We start from the raw sequence: 26,296 nt of genomic DNA, 5'->3' as shown, positions 1-26,296 counted from the left end.
TATGAATTTACGTAGCTAAATGATTTAGCTACAAACGCAATGTTTTGTAGCTTAACGTAGCTAGAAGTGGTGTAGCTAAAATTTAGCCATGTAACTTTTTGTTTACGTAGCTAACATTTTATATTTTTTTGCTATAGATGAGATTACTATGTAACTAAAAACTTAAATGTTTTTGCCGTAACAATAATAAGCTTGTAGCAAAAACTTTACCTTTATAGCCACGGAGAATAGTCTGTATAGCTATGTTTGTATTTTAGCTACAAAAATAAATTTAAACTAAATCTTGAAAATTTCTGCTACAAAATATATCCATAGCAATATATTCCCTTTTGGCTATGTGACAACTAAAATTGTAACTAAATAAAAATATCATTTGCCACATAAGTGAATCATAGCTAAATATTAATTTTTTGCTACAGACATATGAAAGTTCTATCTATATGAAAAGATATTGCATGGACAGTGTGTTAATAGCAAAATATTGAAATTACTTGCTATGAATACTTTTTTTTGTGCTAAATATTATAATTATTTGCTATGGACATTTGAGTCATACTATATGTGAAATTAGTTGCTATGGACATAGTTTGTTAATAGCTAATATTGAAATAACTTGCTATAAATCTTTTAATTTGTAGCTAAATATTATTATTGCTATGGAACAAATAATTTATATAAAAAATTTATATTTATTGCTTTAATTAAAATTATTGTACAAATATTGCTATAATTAACAAATTTAATAATAATTATAAATTTATAGCAATTTTTTTATTAAATAGATAATGACGTCATATGAAAATTTCTAACATAAAAGTTATACATTACAAAGTCATTTCCAACCAAATATTGTCTACTCATAAAATCCTTCATCCTAGTAATTTAAAATGTTATCAACTAATTTTTTTTTTTTTTTTTTTTTTTTTTACAAAATATGAATCTTCAATGTCATAGCAATCTTTCCTGACCATTTAAGAATTTCCACCAACTTGCAATATCAATTTGAAAAAAAAAAATTAGATTAATCAATAGACTAATGTAATCATTGCATACGCTTTATGATTAATGTAAAAGAAAAATGGTTTTCATAGTATATATGCAATTTTCAAAATAACTTACAATTTCATCCAAAAGGATTTGTTATTTATTGAAGATTGTTGACCCTGAGTTGTAAGCATCATCATGAACTTCTCTTCCATCGTCTATTCACTCCTCCATTTGCTTTTTCACTTCTCTAATTTCTCATTTGCTTCCCTCTTTGCCTCCTCCACCCTTTCATTTGCTTCCTTCCTAGTTGTTTCCACTTGTTTCATAAGTTGTGCTTTAGTTGGTCTACTTCCAAAATATTTGGTAACTTTTTCCTGGACCATAAGCACACAAATAGTCATTCTTCTCTGGACTAAGGACCTCTTCAAATATTTCTCATCATTCAATAAGATTTGTCTTTCTACTTGTTTTTTTTTAATCGATCAAACTGTGACTGCAAAAAAAATTTATGGTATATCTTGGGATGTTGTGCATAATAAAATCAAGAAATGTAAAGAGAATACAAAGCTATTACAATATGTCTTCTATATGGATTCAACTTGCTTATCTTTCTTTCTTTTGCGAGATTCTATCCAACTTCAACACAAAGGAGTATATCCATTTTTCTTTTGCTGTCATAATAAAAGCTATGAATATTTGATTAAAAAACAATAAATGTGAATTATTAAACTTAATCTCATATTGAAAGCAAATTCATACCATGATGTTTGAGTCGAGCAAACTTTTCATTTCCTGTGTAAGGAGGCATAGACCGCTTTGATCATTTGTCTTATTCTTGGTTCTACTCCTTTCCTGTGTAATGATAAAATAAGCAATAATATTTATATCTTATAATTACATAGTAATTATGCTAAAATGTAACTTAAATAGCTATGCTTACTTGAAAGGTTGCCTCACTCCAATAATTAACCAAATACTTCCAATCGTCCATATGAACAAGTTTAGGCTTGTTTTTCAGACGACTTTGGTAAGTTGGTTTCGAATCAAAATATCTTTTTTTCATTTTGCATCTGTAAACCATATAAAAGGAATTCATGTGACCAAAAATGGCTTCTTTCCTTCCTTCTACTTCTTCAAATACAAACTTCTCCTGAAAAGCATATAAGATAAATAAGTTTCAAATTCTACAATTTAATATATTAAACAAAATACAAAATATTATAAATATTTATTTCTTATCTGTCTTACCTTGATAATGGTCCACTTATGATCAATTTCATGTTCTTTAAGTTCTTTCCACTCCTTTATTTGTAAAGGACAACATGACTTACTCCGAACTGTTTGTCCTAAAAACCAAACAAAATCTGTTGAGTTTTCGCCAACAGCCTGATGATCCTCATCAAATTATATAGGCAATTTTTCTCCTTTTTCTAATGTAATGATTTTTATGTAGTGCGTAGGACCTCTTGTTTTCCTTTTTTTGGTGTTTAGACCTAAAAACCACATGAATAATTATTAATTAGCAAATTAAGAACTGCACAACATTTAGAAAATGAAAATGCGTGAAAGTAAAATGGAAAAAATTAAAATTAAAACCTGATGTCCATGCCTCAATTCCAACATCTGATGTGTGTTCCTTCGAAAATGTCTGGTTGACTTCTCTCGAAAAATTTCCAAGATTATGTTCTTCGGGATAGCAAGGCACTATATCATCATTTTCTTAGAGAGTAAACATGTTAACATGCATTCCCTTAGTATTTCTGTAACTTGCAAGCATGTTTCTCATGTCATCATCATCAAGAATTTGGACTAGCCCATCAAGATCATTGAGGATACTCCTTGGCTTTAGGTAAGACAATTTGTCTCCACGGAGTATATCAAAGTCACAATTCTTCTTTATGTAATCCAACAAAGCAAAGTATGTGAGAAACTCGAACTCTAAATCAAAATCATAGTACTTCTCACTCACTCTACCATTGATATACGTTCGTGTAGGTGAAAAGACAAAATATCCTCCATAATGAAATATTATTTTTCTCATGTCCGATATGCCCATTCTTCTTTACCCATGAAGGAAACGCCGCTTTCACTAATCAATCTAATTGATTGCACAAAGATCACAGGAATTGGAGTAAACTGAAGAAAAACCTACCAAAGCAAAAAGTTACAGAGTCGAAGAAGAAGAGAGATTTCTATTGTTTTGTTCACTGTAGCTTTAATTGAAGAGCTGCCCTTTTTTATACCTTAACTTTTTAGTGAAATATCAGCCCTTAGATGTGCCTTTAATCAGCAGTAAAGATTGCAAATGATTCGATCAAAACTGTAGCATTTGACTTACACTTATACGGTTGTGTTTTTAGCTTCACATTTTAACAAGGTAGACGTTAAAAAAATAAATAAATTAATTAAAATAAATAAAATAAAAGGCACTAATAACATTATTGAAGATGAAAAAGAATTTAAAAACTTATGGTGGGTCTCTCTCATAGTCCCTTTGATGTAGCATTTCCAATGAAAGGATATGAATGAGTCACACACTTGCATCTTGGTAAAGCTACAGAAATGTCAAAAATCTATAGACTGATCTCAACATTAATATTAAACATACATCATTCCCGAAATATATAATATGATACTTGTAAATAATTTTAAAATTATAAGGTTTTATTCATTAAAAATATAATTTCAAAATTTTAGTAATTGGTCAAAGATGTATTTGAGTAAAAATATGAACAGATCATACTTGCATATATATCTTGGCAAAGCTATTAAAGGTTGATGCTGTGTTGGAAGTACATTTTGTTGGAACCAAAAGTTGGAAGTTGTTTTTGATGCAACAAATGTGACGTGCATGGTGATGTTTTAAATGCAGTAGTTTAGGATAAATTTGTCAACTTGTGTGTTAAATTTGACTTAGGTAAACTTAGCTTATTTTGAGGCTTTGTGTCTCTAATATGTAATGTAGTTGTTGGATTTGTGTGGATTAGCTGAGATTGTGTAAAAGTCTTACTGACAGTGGTTGTAACAATAAGCAAAAGCATGTTATATTCAGTTCTTGTTGTTCAATGAAAGGGATTAGTTCCCCTTTTCTTTGCACATCCGACATAAGCTTAAACACTAACATGGTATCAGAGCTAGTTTAACAAACCATCATCTAGCAAACTCAAAAATCATTCTTGAATCACCATCAAAGTTCAACCCTCTGAAGAACAACTCTCTCCTAAAACAGCAACCTGGTTTCCATGGCAACTCAGTAGACTTCTCTCTCACCTCCAGTGTGGAAGAGGAAAAATAGTCACTGCAGCTTGGTCCAAACCCCACTCTAAATCAGATGAGGATGTATGAGGAAGAGATGTCAAAAGCTCTAAGAGCACTTTCCCATATACACTCTGTAGTAACAGACCTTGTATTTACAAGGATAATGGCATGTGAAACTGCAAAGGAAGCTTGGGATAGATTGAGGGAGGAGTTCATGGGAAGTGACACAACCAGAAATATGCAAGTTATGAACCTGCAGAAAGAGTTTGAAATGTTAAGAATGCAGGAGATGGAGAAAGTAAAAGAGTATGTAGACAGGCTTATGAGTGTGGTGAATAAGATTATATTGTTAGGAGTTAAGATGAGTGACAAGATGATAGTTGAGAAAGTGTTAGTCAGCCTACCCGAAAGGTTTGAGTCCAAGATATCTTCCCTAGAAGATTCAAAGGACCTTTCCCAAATCAGCCTCACCAAATTGGTCCATGCATTGCAGGCTCAAGAACAGAGAAGGTTAATGAGACAAGATGACTCTAATGAAGGTGCAATGATGACTGCTCCAAAGGGAATAAATATGCAGGGAAGCAATAGGAAGTATACTGGAGACAAGAGAGGAAAAGAGAGAACTAGTGGACAGTGGGGAAAACCGAGTGGAGGGAGGAATTATCCACCATGTTTCCACTATAAAAAGAAGGAACATCTAGAAAATAGGTGCTAGTTTAGACTTGGGATCCAGTGTAGAGGATGCAAGTAGTTCGGGCACATTGAAAAAGTGTGCAAGAACAAAAGTGCACAACCATCACAGCAAGCACAAAGTGAAGAAGATCAATAGCAGGGCCGTGAACCTGAGCAGTTGTTTGTAGCTTCATGCTACTTAATGCAGACCAGCAGTGATGTTTGGCTAATAGACAGTGGTTTTACTAACCACATGGCAGCAAATTTGGAGAATTTTGTCAGGCTGGACAGAACCTACAACTCCAAAGTCAAGATTGGAAATGGTGACTATGTGGAAGCAAAAGGGATTGGAGATGTTGCAGTCCAAACTCAGGCAGGTACTAAGATTATTTCAAGTGTCCTATTTGTACCTGAAATTGCACAAAATATGTTAAGTGTAGGTCAAATGTTAGAGAAGAATTACACTTTACATTTTCAAAACCATGCTTGCATTATAAAAGACTTTGAGGGAAATAATTTAATGAGTGTTAGGATGTTAGGAAAAAGCTTCTCGGTAGAGTGGAAAAAAACAGTGAGTTTAGCACTAACCAGTAGGGTTGAAGAGTTATATTTGTGGCATAAAAGGTTTGGCCACTTTCATTACTTGGGAATTAAAGAACTCACGACAAGAGACATGGTGCTGGATCTGCCTGAAATAGAGGAGAAAAAGACTTTATATACAACCTGCCAAATTGGCAAACTTAGTAGGCCATCATTCCCTTCTGATCAAGCTTGGAGAGCAAGTCACAAGCTGCAATTGATTCACACTGATGTGTGTGGTCCTATGAAGACTGAATCCTTAAATGGTAGTAGGTACTTTGTACTCTTCATTGATGATTATTCAAGGATGGCCTGGGTGTATTTTCTGAAGCAAAAAAATGAGGTGGCTACTGTGTTTAAAAAATTCAAGTTGTTGGTGGAGAATGAAGCTGGAACACTGATCAAAATCATAAGGAGTGACAACGAGACATAATACACCTCAAATGAATTCAGCATAATCTACAATGAAGCTGGAATTTAGCATCAGTTTACAGCCCCATACACCCCTCAGTAGAATGGTGTTTGTGAGAGAAGAAACTGAACCACTATTGAAATGGCCAGGTGTATGATGACTGAGAAGAATCTTCCTAAAGTGTTCTAAGCTGAGGCTATAAATATAGTAGTTTTCCTCCTGAATAGGCTACCTACCAAGGCAGTCAAACATCAAAACCAATTGAGGCATGGAGTGGAGTTAAACCAACTGTAGAAAGTTTGAAGGTATTTGGTAGTATAGCCTATGTAATGATCCCAACAAGCAAGCGATCCAAACTGGATGATAAGGCTAAAGTTGGGATACTTATAGGCTACAACGACAACTCTAAAGGCTATAGAGTTTATATCCCTGAGTCAAGGAAGATTGTAATCACAAGGGATATAAAGGTTGATGAAAGTGTAGTCTAGAGCTGGGAAGAGAAGAGAATTGATGTGCAGGCTGAATTAAGAAGAGATGAATGAAGGGCTGATCCGAGAGACAGATTCTGATAAGGATGAAAAACTTGCTGTTAGAGGGACTAGATTCCTGGCTGATGTATATGAAAGGTGCAATGTAGCAGTGGTGGAACCAAGAAGTTACCTTGAAGTTGCCAAGTCTGAGGATGAAAAACATGTTGTTAGAGGGACTAGATCCCTGGTTGATGTATATGAAAGGTGCAATGTAGCAGTGGTGGAACCAAGAAGTTACCTTGAAGCTGCCAAGTCTGAGTTATGAAAGGTTGCAATGCAGTAGGAGCTCAACATGATTGTTAAAGACCAAACCTAGAAATTGGTACCAAGACTTGAAAAAAGGAAAGTAATTAGGTGAAATGGATTCTCAAACTGAAAATCAATCATGATGGCTTAATCTACAAGCACAAAGCAAGGCTGGTGATCAAGGGTTTTGCACAGCAACCAAGCATTGATTTTTTAGACACATTTGCCCTAGTAGCCAAGCATGACACAATCAGGTTGCTGTTAGCACTTGCAGCCCAATTTAATTGGAAAATTTTCCAACTAGATGTCAAATTGGCATTCCTAAATGGGTTGATTTCAGAAGAGATTTATGTTGAGCAACCTGAAGGCTATAAGGTTGAGGGCAAAGAGGATCATGTGTACCTTCTGAGGAAAGCTCTATATGGACTAAAGTAGGCCCCTAGAGCCTGGTACAGCCGAATAAATGACCATTTGTGTAGCCTTGGTTACACTAGAAGTCCAAATGAACACACTTTTTACTTTCGAAAAACTGAAAAAGGTCTGGCTGTGGTCTCACTCTATGTTGATGATTTATTGGTAATAGGGAGCAATCCTGAAGACTTGGACCAGTTTAAGTTAGCCATGCAAACTGAGTTTGAAATGACAGATTTAGGATTGATGAAATACTTCCTAGGCATGGAGATAAGTCAGACTACAGTTGAGATTTTTGTGTGCCAATAGAGGTATGCAACTGAGATTCTCATGAAGTTTGGAATGGAGAATTGTAAACCAGTGGATACCCCATTGGTTCCCAACCTGCAACTGAGCAAAACTGATGGTGTAGAGAGGGTGGATGAAGGTAAATACAGGAGTTTGGTGGGATGTCTACTGTATTACACAGCCACCAGACCTGACCTTATGTTCACTGCAAGTTACTTTTCTAGGTTTATAAGCAACCCAAGTGAACTGCACTTTAAGGCTGCTAAACGTGTGCTGAGGTATATGAAAGGAGCCATCATGTTAGGCATCTGTTTTAGGAAATTCGAAAGTCTGAAATTATTAGGGTATATTGACAGTGACTGGGGTGGATCCCTGAATGATGCAAAAAGCACATCTGGTTATGTATTTTACTTGAATCAGGGTGCAATTTGCTGGTTGTCAAGGAAGCAGGAGACTGTGGCATAGTCTACTGCTGAAGCTGAATATGTCTCTATTGTAGCAGCAATGAACTAGGCTGTATGGCTTAGAAAGATGCTGGATGATTTGCAACAAGTGCAGGGTGGTCCTACATTAATCTTGTGTGATAACCAGTCGACTGTGGCCATGGCAAAGAACCCTGTACTTCATGGTAGAACTAAGCATATCAAGATCAAGTATCATGCAGTAAGGGAAGCTGAACAATGTGGTGAAGTGAGCTTAATGCATTGTAAAGGAGAAGAACAAGTTGCTGACATTATGACAAAGGCTTTGTCCAAATCCAAGTTTGAAGCCTTAAGACTAAAACTTGGTGTTTCCAACCAAAGCATCAAGGAGGAGTGTTGAAGGTTGATGCTGTGCTGGAACCAAAAGCTTGAAGCTGTTTTTGATGCAACTAATGTGACGTGCATGGTGCTGTTTTAAGTGCAATAGTTTAGGATAAATTTGTCAACTTGTGTGTTAAATTTGACTTAGGTAAACTTAGCTTATTTTGAGGCTTTGTGTCTCTAATATGTAATGTAGTTGTTGGATTTGTGTGGATTAGCTGAGATTGTGTAAAAGTCTTACTGACAGTGGTTGTAATAGTAAGCAAAAGCATGTTATATTCAGTTCTTGTTGTTCAATGAAAGGGATTAGTTCCCCTTTTCTTTGCACATCCGACATAAGCTTAAACACTAACATGGTATCAGAGCTAGTTTAACAAACCATCATCTAGCAAACTCAAAAATCATTCTTGAATCACCATCAAAGTTCAACCCTCTGAAGAACAACTCTCTCCTAAAACAGCAACCTGGTTTCCATGGCAACTCAGTAGACTTCTCTCTCACCTCCAGTGTGGAAGAGGAAAAATAGTCACTGCAGCTTGGTCCAAACCCCACTCTAAATCAGATGAGGATGTATGAGGAAGAGATGTCAAAAGCTCTAAGAGCACTTTCCCATATACACTCTGTAGTAACAGACCTTGTATTTACAAGGATAATGGCATGTGAAACTGCAAAGGAAGCTTGGGATAGATTGAGGGAGGAGTTCATGGGAAGTGACACAACCAGAAATATGCAAGTTATGAACCTGCAGAAAGAGTTTGAAATGTTAAGAATGCAGGAGATGGAGAAAGTAAAAGAGTATGTAGACAGGCTTATGAGTGTGGTGAATAAGATTATATTGTTAGGAGTTAAGATGAGTGACAAGATGATAGTTGAGAAAGTGTTAGTCAGCCTACCCGAAAGGTTTGAGTCCAAGATATCTTCCCTAGAAGATTCAAAGGACCTTTCCCAAATCAGCCTCACCAAATTGGTCCATGCATTGCAGGCTCAAGAACAGAGAAGGTTAATGAGACAAGATGACTCTAATGAAGGTGCAATGATGACTGCTCCAAAGGGAATAAATATGCAGGGAAGCAATAGGAAGTATACTGGAGACAAGAGAGGAAAAGAGAGAACTAGTGGACAGTGGGGAAAACCGAGTGGAGGGAGGAATTATCCACCATGTTTCCACTATAAAAAGAAGGAACATCTAGAAAATAGGTGCTAGTTTAGACTTGGGATCCAGTGTAGAGGATGCAAGTAGTTCGGGCACATTGAAAAAGTGTGCAAGAACAAAAGTGCACAACCATCACAGCAAGCACAAAGTGAAGAAGATCAATAGCAGGGCCGTGAACCTGAGCAGTTGTTTGTAGCTTCATGCTACTTAATGCAGACCAGCGGTGATGTTTGGCTAATAGACAGTGGTTGTGCTAACCACATGGTAGCAAATTTGGAGAATTTTGTCAGGCTAGACAGAACCTATAACTCCAAAGTCAAGGTTGGAAATGGTGACTATGTGGAAGCAAAAGGGATTGGAGATGTTGCAGTCCAAATTTAGGCAGGTACTAAGATTATTTCAAGTGTCCTATTTGTACCTGAAATTGCACAAAATATGTTAAGTGTAGGTCAAATGTTACAGAAGAATTACACTTTACATTTTCAAAACCATGCTTGCATTATAAAAGACTTTGAGGGAAATAATTCAATGAGTGTTAGGATGTTAGGAAAAAGCTTCCCGGTAGAGTGGAAAAAAACAGTGAGTTTAGCACTAACCAGTAGGGTTGAAGAGTTATATTTGTGGCATAAAAGGTTTGGCCACTTTCATTACTTGGGAATTAAAGAACTCACGACAAGAGACATGGTGCTGGATCTGCCTGAAATAGAGGAGAAAAAGACTTTATATACAACCTGCCAAATTGGCAAACTTAGTAGGCCATCATTCCCTTCTGATCAAGCTTGGAGAGCAAGTCACAAGCTGCAATTGATTCACACTGATGTGTGTGGTCCTATGAAGACTGAATCCTTAAATGGTAGTAGGTACTTTGTACTCTTCATTGATGATTATTCAAGGATGGCCTGGGTGTATTTTCTGAAGCAAAAAAATGAGGTGGCTACTGTGTTTAAAAAATTCAAGTTGTTGGTGGAGAATGAAGCTGGAACACTGATCAAAATCATAAGGAGTGACAACGAGACATAATACACCTCAAATGAATTCAGCATAATCTACAATGAAGCTGGAATTCAGCATCAGTTTACAGCCCCATACACCCCTCAGTAGAATGGTGTTTGTGAGAGAAGAAACTGAACCACTATTGAAATGGCCAGGTGTATGATGACTGAGAAGAATCTTCCTAAAGTGTTCTAAGCTGAGGCTATAAATACAGTAGTTTTCCTCCTGAATAGGCTGCCTACCAAGGCAGTCAAACATCAAAACCAATTGAGGCATGGAGTGGAGTTAAACCAGCTGTAGAGAGTTTGAAGGTATTTGGTAGTATAGCCTATGTAATGATCCCAACAAGCAAGAAATCCAAACTGGATGATAAGGCTAAAGTTGGGATACTTATAGGCTACATCGACAACTCTAAAGGCTATAGAGTTTATATCCCTGAGTCAAGGAAGATTGTAATCACAAGGGATATAAAGGTTGATAAAAGTGTAGTCTGGAGCTGGGAAGAGAAGAGAATTGATGTGCAGGCTGAATTAAGAAGAGATGAATGAAGGGCTGATCCGAGAGACAGATTCTGATAAGGATGAAAAACATGCTGTTAGAGGGACTAGATTCCTGGCTGATGTATATGAAAGGTGCAATGTAGCAGTGGTGGAACCAAGAAGTTACCTTGAAGTTGCCAAGTCTGAGGATGAAAAACATGTTGTTAGAGGGACTAGATCCCTGGCTGATGTATATGAAAGGTGCAATGTAGCAGTGGTGGAACCAAGAAGTTACCTTGAAGCTGCCAAGTCTGAGTTATGAAAGGTTGCAATGCAGTAGGAGCTCAACATGATTGTTAAAGACCAAACCTAGAAATTGGTACCAAGACTTGAAAAAAGGAAAGTAATTAGGTGAAATGGATTCTCAAACTGAAAATCAATCATGATGGCTTAATCTACAAGCACAAAGCAAGGCTGGTGGTCAAGGGTTTTGCACAGCAACCAGGCATTGATTTTTTAGACACATTTGCCCTAGTAGCCAGGCATGACACAATCAGGTTGCTGTTAGCACTTGCAGCCATTTAATTGGAAAATTTCCAACTAGATGTCAAATTGGCATTCCTAAATGGGTGATTTCAGAAGAGATTTATGTTGAGCAACCTGAAGGCTATAAGGTTGAGGGCAAAGAGGTAATGTGTACCTTCTGAGGAAAGCTCTATATGGACTAAAGTAGGCCCTAGAGCCTGGTACAGCCGAATAAATGACCATTTGTGTAGCCTTGGTTACACTAGAAGTCCAAATGACACACTTTTTACTTTCGAAAAACTGAAAAAGGTCTGGCTGTGGTCTCACTCTATGTTGATGATTTGGTAATAGGGAGCAATCCTGAAGACTTGGACCAGTTTAAGTAGCCATGCAAATGAGTTTGAAATGACAGATTTAGGATTGATGAATACTTCCTAGCATGGAGATAAGTCAGACTCAGTGAGATTTTTGTGTGCCAAAGAGGTATGCAACGAGATTCTCATGAAGTTTGGAATGGAGAATTGTAAACCTGGATACCCCATTGGTTCCAACCTGAATGAGCAAACTGATGGTGTGAGAGGGTGGATGAAGGTAAATAAGGAGTTTGGTGGGATGTCTACGTATTACACCAGCCACCAGACCTGACTATGTTACTCAAGTTACTTTTCAGGTTTATAAGCAACCCAAGTGAACTGCACTTTAGGCTGCTAAACGTGTGCTGAGGTATGAAAGGAGCCATCATGTTAGGCATCTGTTTTAGGGAATTCGAAAGTCTGAAATTATTAGGGTATATTGACAGTGACTGGGGTGGATCCCTGAATGATGCAAAAAGCACATTGGTTATGTATTTTACTTGAATCAGGGTGCAATTTGCTGGTTGTCAAGGAAGAGGAGACTGTGGCATAGTCTACTGCTGAAGCTGAATATGTCTTTTTAGCAGCAGTGAAAATAGGTTATGGCTTAGAAAGATGCTGGATGATTTGCAACAAGTGCAGGGTGGTCTACATTAATCTTGTGTGATACCAACTCGACTGTGGCCATGGCAAAGAACCCTGTACTCATGGTAGAACTAAGCATATCAAGATCAAGTATCATGCAGTAAGGGAAGTGAACAATGTGGTGAAGTGCTTAATGCATGTAAAGGAGAAGAACAAAGTTGCTGACATTATGACAAAGGCTTTGTCCAAATCCAAGTTTGAAGCCTTAAACTAAAACTTGGTGTTTCACAAAAGCATCAAGGAGGAGTGTTGAAGGTTGATGCTGTGCTGAACCAAAAGCTTGAAGCTTTTTTGATGCAAATAATGTGACGTGCATGGTGCTGTTTTAAGTGCAATAGTTTAGGATAAATTTGTCAACTTGGTGTGTAAATTTGACTAGGTAAACTAGCTTATTTTGAGGCTTTGTGTCTCTAATATGTAATGTGAGTGTTGGATTTGTGTGGATTAGCTAGATTGTGTAAAAGTCTTACTGACAGTGGTTGAATAGTAAGCAAAAGCATGTTATATTCAGTTCTTGTGTGTCAATGAAAGGGATTAGTTCTCTTTTCTTTGCACATCCGGCATAAGCTTAAACACTAACAAAAGCTAATTGAACATTAGTTAGAGAAATTTGACAACAAAACACATGTGACATCTCAAATGTATCTTATTTAACTTATAATGATATTTTGTTATAATTAATGTTCGACTTATGAATTACAAGTGTGATGTTCAATGTTATAAAAAGCATTTTTTTGTTAACTAGAAGGATTTCAATCTTCTAGTGTGTGCGTGTATGTGAAAAATTCTCAAATGTAGACATTCTAATTTTTCTTAAAATTCAGATTCCATTTCTGATGGTGAGAACACCGAATACAAAAAATTCAGTTGGGTATCACATCAAGAACATACAAAATTTGTCTTTTTAATATATTCATGTTGTAAAAAGGAACGTCTAAATTTTTACAAGAATCAAGGTATTTACATCAGAAAATATAGATATACATGACTTATGGCTTATATAGTTGTTAATTTGATGAAATAGATTGTTGAAGAAACGAAAAAATCGGAGAAAGATGAGAAGCTTTATATAGATGTACGAGACTATGGATGTTCCTGGTTGAGCTCATCACCGGACAGAATGCTAAGTGGTTTGCTCAAGAGAACGAGGGGCAATCTTTGGTTGATTGGGTAAGATGATACATGTTTACGCAATTTAGAAAAATCAGTTAGGTATATTCAGATTAATTAAGTGAATTACCAAGTAAATTGATGGTGAGGAATGTTCAAAATTGGAAAAATAATTAGGTAGAGATTTAAACAAGTTTATTTAACTATAATTGAATTATAAAGGGGTAATTGGTATTGTTTTTCAAATGTTTTTAGAAAAAGAATTCAGATATTAGAAAAATGAAAGTACTTTTGTACATTCTGTTTATATTATAAGATCAAATTAAAATAATTGGAAAAAAATGAACCAAAAAAAAAAAATAATAATAATAAATAAAATAAAAAATAACTCCTTGTTTTTTTTTTTTAAAGAAATAACTTAAGATAATGAAAACAACCAAAATTACTTTCTCATTTCCTATAGAGATTTATAAAATTTTCTTATATTTTCTATATATGTTTTTTTATAGAAGTATAATCCAATTTCTTCTCAGTATTCTTTTTTACTAGTTAACGTAATAGTATAAATGATAATACAAACTTTGATACAAATTGATGTGACAAAAATTAACTCAATAATTTACAAGTATATCCTATGTGATTCCGCATAGAATTGTTTTTAGTATATTTATAGCTATCACACAAAGAACAAGTACGGGTAAGAGTAAATGATGTAGTAATAAAAACCGATGCTAAATAACTAACTTTGTATATATTCATAGTTTGTATATTTATATATAGATAACCTAGTTTATATATGAAATCAGAAATCATTCGACGTTACAAAAATACACTAGATTTTATTAATTGGCATCGTCATGGGGCTTATATAAGTTTATCATGTTGATTAAATTAATGATCTTGGAAAAAAGGAGAATAAATTAATTGTGTAGAGATATTATTTCTCTTAAATAGATATAGTGAAGTTGATTGACGATATCTCCTTCCTTTGAAACACAGGCAATACCACTTACAAAAGATGGAAATCTAGAGCAAGTGAAGGATCCCAGATTGATGGGTGCTAATGGTGATAACAAGATGATTCAATATATGGCAAAGGTTGCCTTGCTCTGCCTCAAATTTTATGATTCACCTCATCCCCGAACTTCAATAAATAAGTTAAAATGAATTTAAAGAGAGTCATTTTTTATATATACATGTACAATGCCGAAACCAGGAAATTACATATATAATGGCTAAAGTGTAACACTCCATGAATGAGAAGACCAAAATACAAAAATTATATTTGGGAAATTGCATTTAAAATGTCAGATTCGTATATACATATGTTACTAGTTGAATTACTAATTCATTGCTCATGCCTCAATAACACAATGCATACTACGATTTGCGCAGGTTTTAGCACTGGTTCCAGGTGATTGACTTGCCATCAGCAAGTGCTCTCCATAGAAAAGCCCTGCATGAATTTATGGACTGAGACAAGAAGATAAGAAAAGGAAAGAAAGAAATTAAATAGTTTTTTTCATCTTGAATAATTGGTTGGAAATGTAGCAGCTTACTAGTTTGTTTTTGAACATGTTTTGGTGCCAAAACGGAAATGCAACCTGCCGTTTGTCCACTTTGTGAAGCAGCAAAGTCTAATTCATTTTGTAATGTTTAGATATGTACTGCCAGATTATAAGGGATGTGTTTGTAATGGTTGTTGTAAGTTGGTATTAATGTATGACTTTAGATTAATTTAGGATATAATATGTTTGCAAAGTCGGTGTAAACAGTAAGATATTTGCTTTATTATTTGTGCTGTAATCTTAGTTGAATATGCATAAAATACAACTCTCTTTATTCTCAAAAAGTTGCTCTCTTTCTTTTCTTTGAATTCTCCGATGGAGTAACAACATGGTATCAGAGTTGAGTTACTTTAGCTAAAAAACACTGAACCTTTTTTTCTTCTCCTTATCAACTCATCTGTCTCTCCGAAAACAACCCTGTATCAGACCTGTTTTTCTTGAACAAATGGCCACTCTGACAGCTTCTTTTCTACCTCCTGTGTTTAATGGTGAACACTACCTATATGGTCTGTCAAAATGAAAGCATACCTGAAGGGCTAAGGACTCTGGCAGTATGTAGAAGGAGAGAAACAACCCCCTCAGTTGGGACTAAACCCCACTCTCAACCAAGTCCGGATGCGTGAAGAAGAAGTTTCAAAGGCTCAGAACAAGTGTGGCCTATTGAAGGATATACTGAACAAGGGGTTAAACGGGTGTTGGACCTCTGTAACGGCAACCCAGATATTCGAGAAGAATATTTGACTTGGCTAGGTGTAAAGCGACTTTTGGATGTTATTCAAAAGGCTTTTAGTCAAGGGTGCACAAAGATTTTGTGTTTTATTTGCCGGATTTCCACCATTGAAGTCTCTGAGCTAGAGCTTCGGAATAAGTGGTTGGAAAAAGCTAAGGCGGTAATTCCTTACTGGTACGGCGAATCCCAGTCGGATCCAAATCCTACACCATATAAAGATTCAGACTTTGCAACTGAGTTGAGACCTGATTCAGATTGACCATGGGTGGTCAGGATGTCTTGGATCAGTTTGCAGCTAGTTTGCAGGCAAAATATCCTGGATTGCCTCCAGGATATGCACAGTTTGTGGCCAAAGAAACCCAAGGTGATTGGGAAAAGGCGGAAAGCGCTACAATTTGTGATTAAGAAATACGAATAATTAGAAGCTGTGTTTAAGAAGAAGAACGATTCAAATGCATGAACGCCTTTAAGAAGTCAAAATCTAACTACATTTGGCCTGTAGTTTTACTTTCATATTTCTTTTCTTTATTCCTCTCATGTAATTAGATAATCTCGATAAAACAAATGGCCTCCAGTTTTACCTTCATATTTCTTTTCTTTATTCCTTCATATTTCTTTTCTTTATTCCTCTCCTGTAATTAGATAATCTAGATAAAACAAATTACCTGCAGTTTTACCTTCATATTTCTTTTCTTTATTCCTTTCCTGTAATTAGATAATCTCGATAAAATAAATGGCATGCAGTTTTACCTTCATATTTCTTTTCCTTATTCCTCTCCTGTAATTAGATAATCTCGATAAAATATATGTTTTCCCTTTAAACTATAATTCAATATTTCTAAACAAAGTAGGTAGGGTTGCATTATGAAATTCTTGTTCTGTTGCTCAATCAGCTCTGTATCACAAATTGAAACTGCCATCGATGGTAATATTTAGACTTTACCTCTTCTTATTCAATCATGTTCGCACAGTTTATGTAGATATTGTTACTGGTTAGATGTGTAGTTCTTGATTCAGTTTCGCTCTTGATTGCTTTCTGTATTTGCCCACAAAACCAGGTGGACAAAATCATTAAAACTTTCATGTATTCTCTTCTAATGAGCTTAAAACTGCTACTCATGGCTTCTCTAGTTCGAACAAGATCGGAGTGGGCGGGTTTGGTTCTGTCTACAAGGTTGACTTTTCTCTCTTTGCCTGAATATCAAGTGTGAACAGAACTTTCTTGTATTTTAACTTGCATATGTGATGTGAATAGAACATTAATTGAACTCATCTGTGTCATTTTCATTTCAATTTCTTTCTAATGTGAATGCAAGATTGTGAATAATTGTTTGATTGACAATGAAGGGCCGGCTTCAAGATGGCACTTTGGGGCTTGTGAAAGTTCTTCAATTGAACTTAAATTGATGGATGATAGAATTTGAGGTAGGCCTGACTCCTCCCCAATAACCTTGTTGAATGGGAGGATTACCCCTCTTATAACCCAATAGGCTTGAGCGTGCCTAGTCGATGTGGGACTCAACACTCCCCGTCACGGTCAAGCCCATATGTTGGGTCATGTCTGTTGATAAAGGTAGTGCTGGCTCTAACTCCTTACCCACTGGTCAAGCGCTCAGCTCAACTGAACCTGCGCTCTGATACCATGATAGAATTTGAGATGGGCCTGACCTCTCACCCAATAAGGCCTTATTGAATGGGAGGATTACCCCTCTTATAACCCAATAGGCTTAAGCGTGCTTAGTCAATGTGAGACTCAACATGAGAGGTGGAGGGAATTTATATCTGAACTTTGCTCTATCAGATATCAAGCATGAAAACCTCGTTAAACTTATCGGGATGTTGCATTGATGGAACCAGTAGATATCTTGTCTATGATTACATGGAGAATAAGTCTCACCCATTTCTTAATGGTAATTTCATTCTATTTTACAAAATAATTAGTTTAATTCTCTGTTTATATGAGAATCAATTAATAGTTTTGGTTTTTGATTGATAAGCGGGGAGCAAAACAGGATGAAATTTAGTTAGGATATCAGGCGGGATATCTGTTAGGAGTTGCTCGAGACTCGCTATATCATGAGGGGATTGAACCTCACATTGTGCATCGTATATAAGGCCAGCAACATACTAATTGATCAGAATTTTAAACCAAAAGTTTATGATTTTGGCCTATCAAGGTTATTAAGGATAACAACTCTTACATTAGTACTGGTGCGTACGTACATGTAAGTGAATTAGTTTTCTAATCTTTCTTACAACTCTCTAATTTGTTGCCTTTTAGACACAAATCTTATGGAACAAAAAGACATTATTGCTAATGAGGTTTCTTGCAATTACTCACAATGTCAAAAGAGGCTATCTTGCTCCAGAATATGACCATTAGTGGACATTGAAAGAAAATCGGATGTTACAGTTTTGGAATGCTACTTTGGAAATTATCAGCGGTTGGCAAGTTATGGTTTTGATTTAGAGCTAAAAGGAACATTCGACCTGGTCCAGAAGGTTAAATGGGTTACATAATCATCTTATTCTGTTAGTTTGATTTGTATTGATAATGTGGAAATAAGAATTATTTATTTGTTGCAGGCGTGGGAAGTTTACAATGCTGGCAATTTGGTGAAATTAGTGGATCCTACACTTCAGATGAACTATCCTGAAGAAGAAGCCATTCGATTCTTCAAGGTGGGACTGCTTTGCGTGAAGGAAAATGTAAGGCCACGGCCAACAATGTCAGAAGCTCTCAAGATGTTGTGCAATGAAATGGACATTCAGGATGTTCAGATTTCACGACCAGGGCTAGTTGCTGATCTTATGGATATCAAGTTAAACTAGAAAATTGATGGTTTTGAGGCTAGACAATCCTAAGGAAAAGCACTGTAGAGAAGTTGGCACACAATGAAAAAACTGAATACGGGAATTGTCTAATATGCAAATAATATACATGGTTTGCACTACTGTTACACCTACTCTGCAGTAGGTTTACAATCAAAATAAATCAGCCATACTTTGCTAACTACTACAAACACATTACATTAAAAAACACCTAACCAGCTGATTTACAACTGAATTCACCTAAACTAACATTACATTGATTAAAAAATTCAGCTCCAAAGAGTTACAACAGAACCAAAAAAACTACAGCAGAAATTTAAACTTTGCCACCAACCTTGCAGCATCATATTCCAAAAGTTGACATCCTACATGCAATTTCTAGCATAATATCAGCTTGATCAACACTCCTCCTTGATATTTATGCTAGAAACTCCAAGTTTGAGTATGAATTCTTCAAACTTGGACTTATTCAATCCCTTGGTCATAATATTAGCAACTTGGCTCTCTCCCAAGTAATGAACCAAACTGATTTCTCTGTTTTGCTCAGCCTCACTCACAACATGGTATTTAATCTTAATGTGTTTAGTTCGACCATGGAGAATAGGATTCTTAGCTATTGCAACAACTGACATGTTATCACAATAAATGGTAGTAGACTCACCTTGGTTCAGCCTCAAGTCTCCTAGAATCTTTCTCAACCAGACTACCTGGTTTGTAGCAGCTACGACATAAATGTATTATGCCTCAGCAGTAGATTGAGCTACTGTGTCTTGTTTTTAGGAAAGCCAACTGAAGACACCATGATTGACAAAGAAAACATATCTAGAAGTGCTTCTCATGTCATCAACTGAGCTTGCCCAATCACTGTCTGAATAGCCAATTAAGCTAAATTTTTTAGCTCTTCTAAACCAGATTCCTAACTCAGTAGTGCCCTTGATGTACCGTAGCACCCTTTTTGCAGACTTGTAATGTATCTCACTTGGCTTGCTCATAAATCTAGATAGGAGGCTGGTGGTGAACATTAAATCAGGCATGGTTGCTGTCAAGTACAGCAAGCAGCCTATTAAGCTTTTATAGACACCTTCATCCACCTTCTTGGCATCATCTTCCTTGCTCAGCCTCTGGCTAGGAATAAGAGGACTATCAACTGATTTACAATTGTTCATATTGAACTTCATTAGCATACTTCTTTTAACACACAAATAAACCATTTAAGCCTTGGTATATTTCCATCACAAGAAAGTAGCTCATTTAACCCAAATTAGTCTATCAAATTCCATCTCCATTGCCCTTTTAAATTCTCCCAACTGATTAAGATTGCTTCCAGTAACCAGGAGGTCATCAACATAAAGGAAGACTATTATCACTTCACCATTTTGTTCCCTTACATAAAGGGTATGCTCATTTGGACTTCTCACATATCCTAGCTTAAACAAATGGTCATTGATTTTGCTGTACCAGGCTCTAGGGGCCTGTTTGAGGCCATATAAGGCCTTCTTGAGCAGATAAACTTTCTCCTCCTTTCCCTTAACTTCACACCCCTCTGGTTGCTCAATGTAGATTTCCTCATCAAGCCATCCATTTAAGAATGCAGACTTCACATCAAGTTGGAAGATTTTCCAACTGAATTGAGCTGCCACTGCTAGAAGAAGCCAAATGGTGTCATGTCTTGCCACAGGTGCAAAGGTTTCTGAAAAATCAACCCTAAATTGCTGTGTAAAGCCTTTAACAACAAGCCTAGCTTTGAGTTTGTTCACTGAACCATCAGAATTCAGTTTCCTTTTAAATATCCATTTGACTTGTATTACTTTCCTGTCCAATCGCCGATCAACCAGCTCCGAAGTGCGATTTTTCTCAATCACATTCATCTCCTCCTACATTGCAGCCTTCCAGGCCTCAAATTTTGCAGCTTCAGCATAACTTGTAGGCTCTAATTCAACCATATTGCACCTTTCATATATATCATGCAGAGACTTGGTACCCCAGATTGGCATTTCATCCACTTCTTCTAGACTCAGTTCTGGATTTTGGTTCTCTGGATCCTTGTCATGCTAAATGCTGGACCTTCTCTCAACTTGCTTTTTTTTCCCAATTCCATTTAGCTCCTTCATCTACCTTGACATCCCTACTAATCACAATCCTTTTGGTGCTTGGATTGTAAATTCTATAAGCCTTAGATTGGCTACTATACCCAACCATAATGCCTACTTCAACTTTTTCATCCAATTTCCTCCTTTTGTTTGCTGGAACAAGGATGTAGCACGCACTTCCAAATACCTTTAGGTGATCCACATTTGGCTTAACACCATACCAGGCTTCAAAAGGAGTCTTGTTGTCTAGAGCTTTGGTTAGTAGCCGATTAAGGAAATAGATCCCAGTGTTAACAGCTTCTGCCTAGAAAATTTTTGGCAGATTTTTCTCAATCATCATGCACCTTGCCATCTCCATCACTATTCTATTCTTCCTCTCACTCACTCCATTTTGTTGTGGAGTGTATGGACTGCTAAACTGATGCCATATTCTAGCCCCTTTGCATGCTTCTTCAAACTCATTAGAAGTGTACTTACTACCATTGTCACTTCTCAATGATTTGAGTGTCAAACCTATTTAGTTTTCTACCAGCAATTTGAACCTTTTAAACACCACAGCTACCTCACATTTTTAGTTCAAGAAATGCACCCATGTCATCCTAAACAAATCATCTATGAAAAGGATGAAGTATCTACTTCCACTTAGAGAAGTTTGCTACATTGGACCACACACATCAGTGTGTAGAAGTTGGAGTCTCTCACTTGCTCTCCATTCTTTATTGACAGAAAATAGGGGCCTGTTGAGCTTACGAATTTGACAGGTTTTGCACAATCGTTCACCTTGGTCAATTTCGGGTAGTTTATGGACAAGGTTTTTGTGTTTAAGTTCCTTGAGGGCATGATAATGGAAATGCCCAAATCTCCTATGCCACAACTCTGAATCATCTATCCTAGCTAAATGATTTTAAAAGATAAGTTTTCCCCATTCTACAGGGAAGCTTTTTCCCTGCATCCTAACCTTCATCAATTCAGTCCCATCACTTTCTAAAATAACACAAGCAAAGTCCTTGAAATACAGGGAATAATTTTTCTCTAGCATTTGTCCTACACTAAGTAGGCTCAAACTAATCTTAGGCATAAACAAAACATTTGTTATATGTTTAATACCTGTCTTGGTTTGGACAACTATATCACATTTTCCTTTCACCTCCAGCAGCTCACCATTTCCCACCTTTACTCTAGATTGATAGCCCTAATCAAGGTTCATGAAATTGCTGGCATTTGGTGTCATGTGGTTTGTGCAACCACTGTCAATCAGCCACACATCAGGACTACTTGTAACCATGCATTCTGAGACCACAAACAACTGCTTTGTACTTTCTTGTGTCTACTGGGAACTTTCCACTACTTGAGCTTGTTGGTCCTACTGATTCCCCTTGTTCTTACACACTCTTTCAATGTATCTGAATTATTTACAAGACCTGCATTGTATGTCATGCCTAAACCAGCATCTGTTTTCAAAGTGGTTTTTTTTTTCTTATAGTGAGGACAAGGACCAAAAGTTCTTGCACCTACATTCTTTCCTCCTTAATTGTTCACATTTTCTTTTCCCTTCTTCTCTCCAGCATACCTCCTGTTTTCACCTTGAAATCCCTTGTTTTTTTGGCTTGCAAACATAACTCCCTCACTCAAATCTTCCTGCCTTAGCAGCCTCCTCTGCTCTTGTGCTTGAAGGGAATGCATAAGTTTAGCTAGACTGATATGGGACAGGTCTTTGGAGTCTTCAAGTGAGGAGATTTTTGCTTCAAATCTTTCGGGTAGACTGACCAAAACCTTCTCCACAATCCTATGATTAGTCAACTCCTCACCAAGTAGTTTAATCTTATTCACTACATTCATTTATTTATCCACATACTCCTTGACATTTTCAGTTTCTTGCATTTTGAGCATTTCAAACTCTCTTCTCAAGTTCAAGACCTGCATGTTTCAGGTTTGGCTACTTCCCCCAAACTCCTCCTTGAGCTTATCCTAAGATTCTTTAGGAGTATCACATGCCATTATCCTAGAAAAGACCTGGTCTGTTACTGCATAATGGATGTAGGAGAGTGCTTTTGGAGCCTTTGCTACCTCTTCTTCATGAATCCTTATCTGATTCAGAGTTAGGTTTGCTCCAAGCTGAGGGATTTGTTTCTCTTCCTCCACATATTGCCATAAAAAATGACCTCTCAAGTAAGTCTTCATTTTAACAGCCCAAACATGGTACTGCTCACCATTGAAGATGGGTGGAGAAAGGGGTGTTAGGTTTGTTTCCATGAAGGAGATCTTAAGAGAGTTCAGCTGTGTTTGAAGAGTTGAGATTTTGGTCTGGAAACTCACGGTGGCTTTGATACCAATTGATGGTTTTAAGGCTGGAGAATCCTAAGGAAAAACACTACAGAGAAGTTGGCACATAATGAAAAAACTGAATATGGGAATTGTCTCACTTCATTGAACAATAATGCAAATAATATACATGGTTTGCACTGCTATTACACATACTCTGCAGCAGGTTTACAATCAAAATAAATCAGCCATACTTTGCTAACTACTACAAACACATCACATTACAAAACACCTAACCAGCTGATTTACAACTGAATTCACCTAAATTAACGTTACATTTATTAAAAAATTCAGCTCCAAAGAGTTACAGCAGAACGAAAAAAAACTACAGTAGAAATTTAAACTTGGCCGCCAACCTTGTAGCATTAGATTCCAAAAGTTGACAGTTTCTAGCATAATATCAGCTTTATCAACAAAAATCATGTCCCATAGCATTTCTTCATCAGGCACAGGCAACATTCCAAACAGTGTTACATCTTTTTGACTGGTTAGCTTGCAAGAGGTTTGATCACAACTGAAATCGACACTAACATTTATCATTGCACTTACTGTCTTCAAATCCGAAATGTGCTTCATGTCAGGAAGCATCTTGGTTGTTACAACTTGTAGGAGATTGCGCAACAGAAAATATACTTTCGAGATAACTAAAATAAGATTAAAATCACACCACACAAAGAGACACAATATTTACGTGGTTTGGCTAACCCGCCTAAACCCATAGATGAGAAAAATCCACTATAGTTTCATGAACACAATATACAAGAATACACAACACCATAAACCCGGTACATAATTAATAGAGCAGAAACAATCCTAATTTCTAACCACGCTCAATCTAGTACCTAGAGCGGAAATAATTCATGTTTCTAAGACACTCTCCCTATGGTGTTTAAATAACATTTACATCAAATACCATGTATTCTCACATTCTCTCATAATCTTGAATTAGTTCTCACCCCTATATTTATAGGTAGTATATAAAATATTCTTTTTTCTAATAGGATTAATGTTTTATTTCCTAATGACTCCTAAATTCTATTCATATTTACAATTTTATTCTTTATTAAATAGTTTTCCTAAAGACATACAATTTCACATGGGAACAAATAGGAATGGGAGCCACAAATATCCCAACAGCGGTGTAGTGCCACATCATCAAGTTTATGGAATTTCAAGTTCTAGCTTCTTCCTTGCGTGCCGCACGGACGTTTCTTCCTACCGTAGCAGACATATGGCATTGCGGCACTGCGACACGACATGCTTCCCTTCTACCAAAATGTGTTCATTGTTTAACAGGATCAAGTGAAAAAAAAATTCAAATATCATCATCTATGAAAAAGACTTTTTAATTCATTAAGTTTCATTAAAAAATCTTCTTGTATAAAATAATTTTATATATATAATGGTGATAATGTTTGAACTTAGGTTAATTTGATTAAATAAAATAAAAGAGCGTTAATGTTAAAACATAGAGTATAAAAGTATAATTGAAAATTTTCTAAGTTGGATGGGGCATGAGCCCCCTTCCACCCCCTTAGTGGCTCCGTCCGTCTGTAAATCAGGTCACCACATAAGCTTCTTTCGCGGTTGATCTCCATAACGTAATCTTCCATTCCATGCAAAGCTTCAACCACAACTTAAATGGGTCAGAATTTCTGGAATGGAGTATTTAAGCGTGCGTAAGGAATCGTGAGGATTGGGCTACAAATTTGAAGATCATTTACTTTGACTCCCGAGAATACATTTATTATTAAGTAGTCATGAATAACCCAGTTGGAATATGAGAAGAAAATTCTTATCCAACATGATTTCTACTCCTTCCAATATGACATTCAGGCTAGTCTAATCTTATGACCTTGACATTTGGAATATCATTCATAGCTTCACGGTATAAGCTCCTAGACGTTGAAAGAAGATTGGACTTTATCGTTATTATCACTATTACACGTTCAAAACCCAGTTGAAATTCTTCCAGAAGGATTAAACAGATGGTAATTGTGGGGCAAAAATCAGAAGTTATGACGAGCTCGATCAAAACTAACATGCAGTCTTTAATTCTTTTTGAGGTGACTTCAATTTTGTTTTCTCTATTATGTGAAACGAGCTGACCCATTGAGCTTAAAATGGACCGAGAAAAATCGTGTTCAATGAACCAACGGTTACCGGACTCAGAAATTAAAGCAGTTCGGTAAATAAACTTGGATTCATTTATTATGAATTGTACCAAACCGACCAAAATAAGCAATCCACTTTATATAAATATCTGACCCTCATTAAATTCTCAACTTTTTTAAAGATACACAACGAATAGCAAAACAGTTGGACACGGCAGCCTTTTTCTGTACCCTTACCCTTAAAATGATCTTATAATAATCCTAAGAACGTTCGTTTCACAGTCAACAATGTTTTGTTTTCTTCATTAATTTTCTAGATTTGAATTATCTTAAAATCATTTATTATATTTATAATTTACTTTAAAATATTAAATTTATAAAATATTTAATAGATTCTAAATACAAGTCGACTCAAATAAACCCCTTCATTAAAAAAAAAAAAAAATTATAATCATGTTTGATGTATCATATCTAGCTGTAACACGTCAACACTTTTCCATATACGTGATGGACCATTTACTTTTCCATATAAACCAATTGGGTTTTTTCATCGCAAGAGAAAATACTTTTCATTCATGGCCAGCTGCTACAATTGAAATAGACCTTATTAATTAATCATCTTAATTTGATTTTGGTTCATCCCGTCGACAGAAGGCAGCTAAATAGAATTATTTCTTATGTTAACGTCCACTCTATTTTATTTAATATCAATTATTCTAATTATTCAATTCATGTTAATCAAAGTTTCATCAATTTCCAAATCATGTGTGAACCTCCTTGATTTACCGTTTAAGAAAAAAAAAAAAAAAAAAATTCAGCTGGACTGTAAAAGACTGTTTACGTATTGAATTGACATAAAGCGCTGCAAATTGTGATTAAGAAATACGAATAATTAGAAGTTGTCTTTAAGAAGAAGAAGGAGTCAAACGCATGAACGACTTGAAGAAGTCAAATTCTAACTACGATTTGGCCTGCAGTTTTACCTTCATATTTCTTTTCTTTATTCCTATCCTGTAATTAGATAATCTCGATAAAACATCTGATTTTCCCTTTAAACTATAATTCAATATTTCTAAACAAAGTAAGTAGGGTTGCATTATGAAATTCCTGTTCTGTTGCTCAAGTTCTTTCAGCTCTGTGTCACAAATTGAAACTGCCATCGATGGTAATTTTTAGACTTTACCTCTTCTTATTCA

At 36.0% G+C, this 26,296-nt stretch overlaps 1 protein-coding gene and 1 pseudogene across 1 annotated transcript; one reads left to right on the top strand and one right to left on the bottom strand.

The window, feature by feature from the left end:
- The first annotated feature begins 18,146 nt into the window (after positions 1-18,146).
- Positions 18,147-18,574, top strand: LOC116137605 (annotated as a pseudogene).
- Positions 18,575-19,350: 776 nt separating this feature from the next.
- On the bottom strand, positions 19,351-19,785 carry LOC116137592 (secreted RxLR effector protein 161-like). Its single transcript, XM_031423290.1, has one exon. It carries the CDS (start codon positions 19,783-19,785, stop codon positions 19,351-19,353), a length of 435 nt encoding a protein of 144 aa, XP_031279150.1.
- Positions 19,786-26,296: the final 6,511 nt, after the last annotated feature.

The sequence above is a fragment of the Pistacia vera genome, unplaced genomic scaffold, assembly GCF_008641045.1.
Source record: "Pistacia vera cultivar Batoury unplaced genomic scaffold, PisVer_v2 Contig1096, whole genome shotgun sequence".
Taxonomy (NCBI): Eukaryota; Viridiplantae; Streptophyta; class Magnoliopsida; order Sapindales; family Anacardiaceae; genus Pistacia; species Pistacia vera.
The sequence above is the reverse complement of the archived record's forward strand: the minus strand, read 5'-3'. Positions and strand labels throughout refer to the sequence as shown.

Excerpts from the sequence above, each read along its gene's own strand:
- LOC116137592 (XM_031423290.1), bottom strand. The coding sequence starts at position 19,785 with ATGGTTTATTTGTGTGTTAAAAGAAGTATGCTAATGAAGTTCAATATG.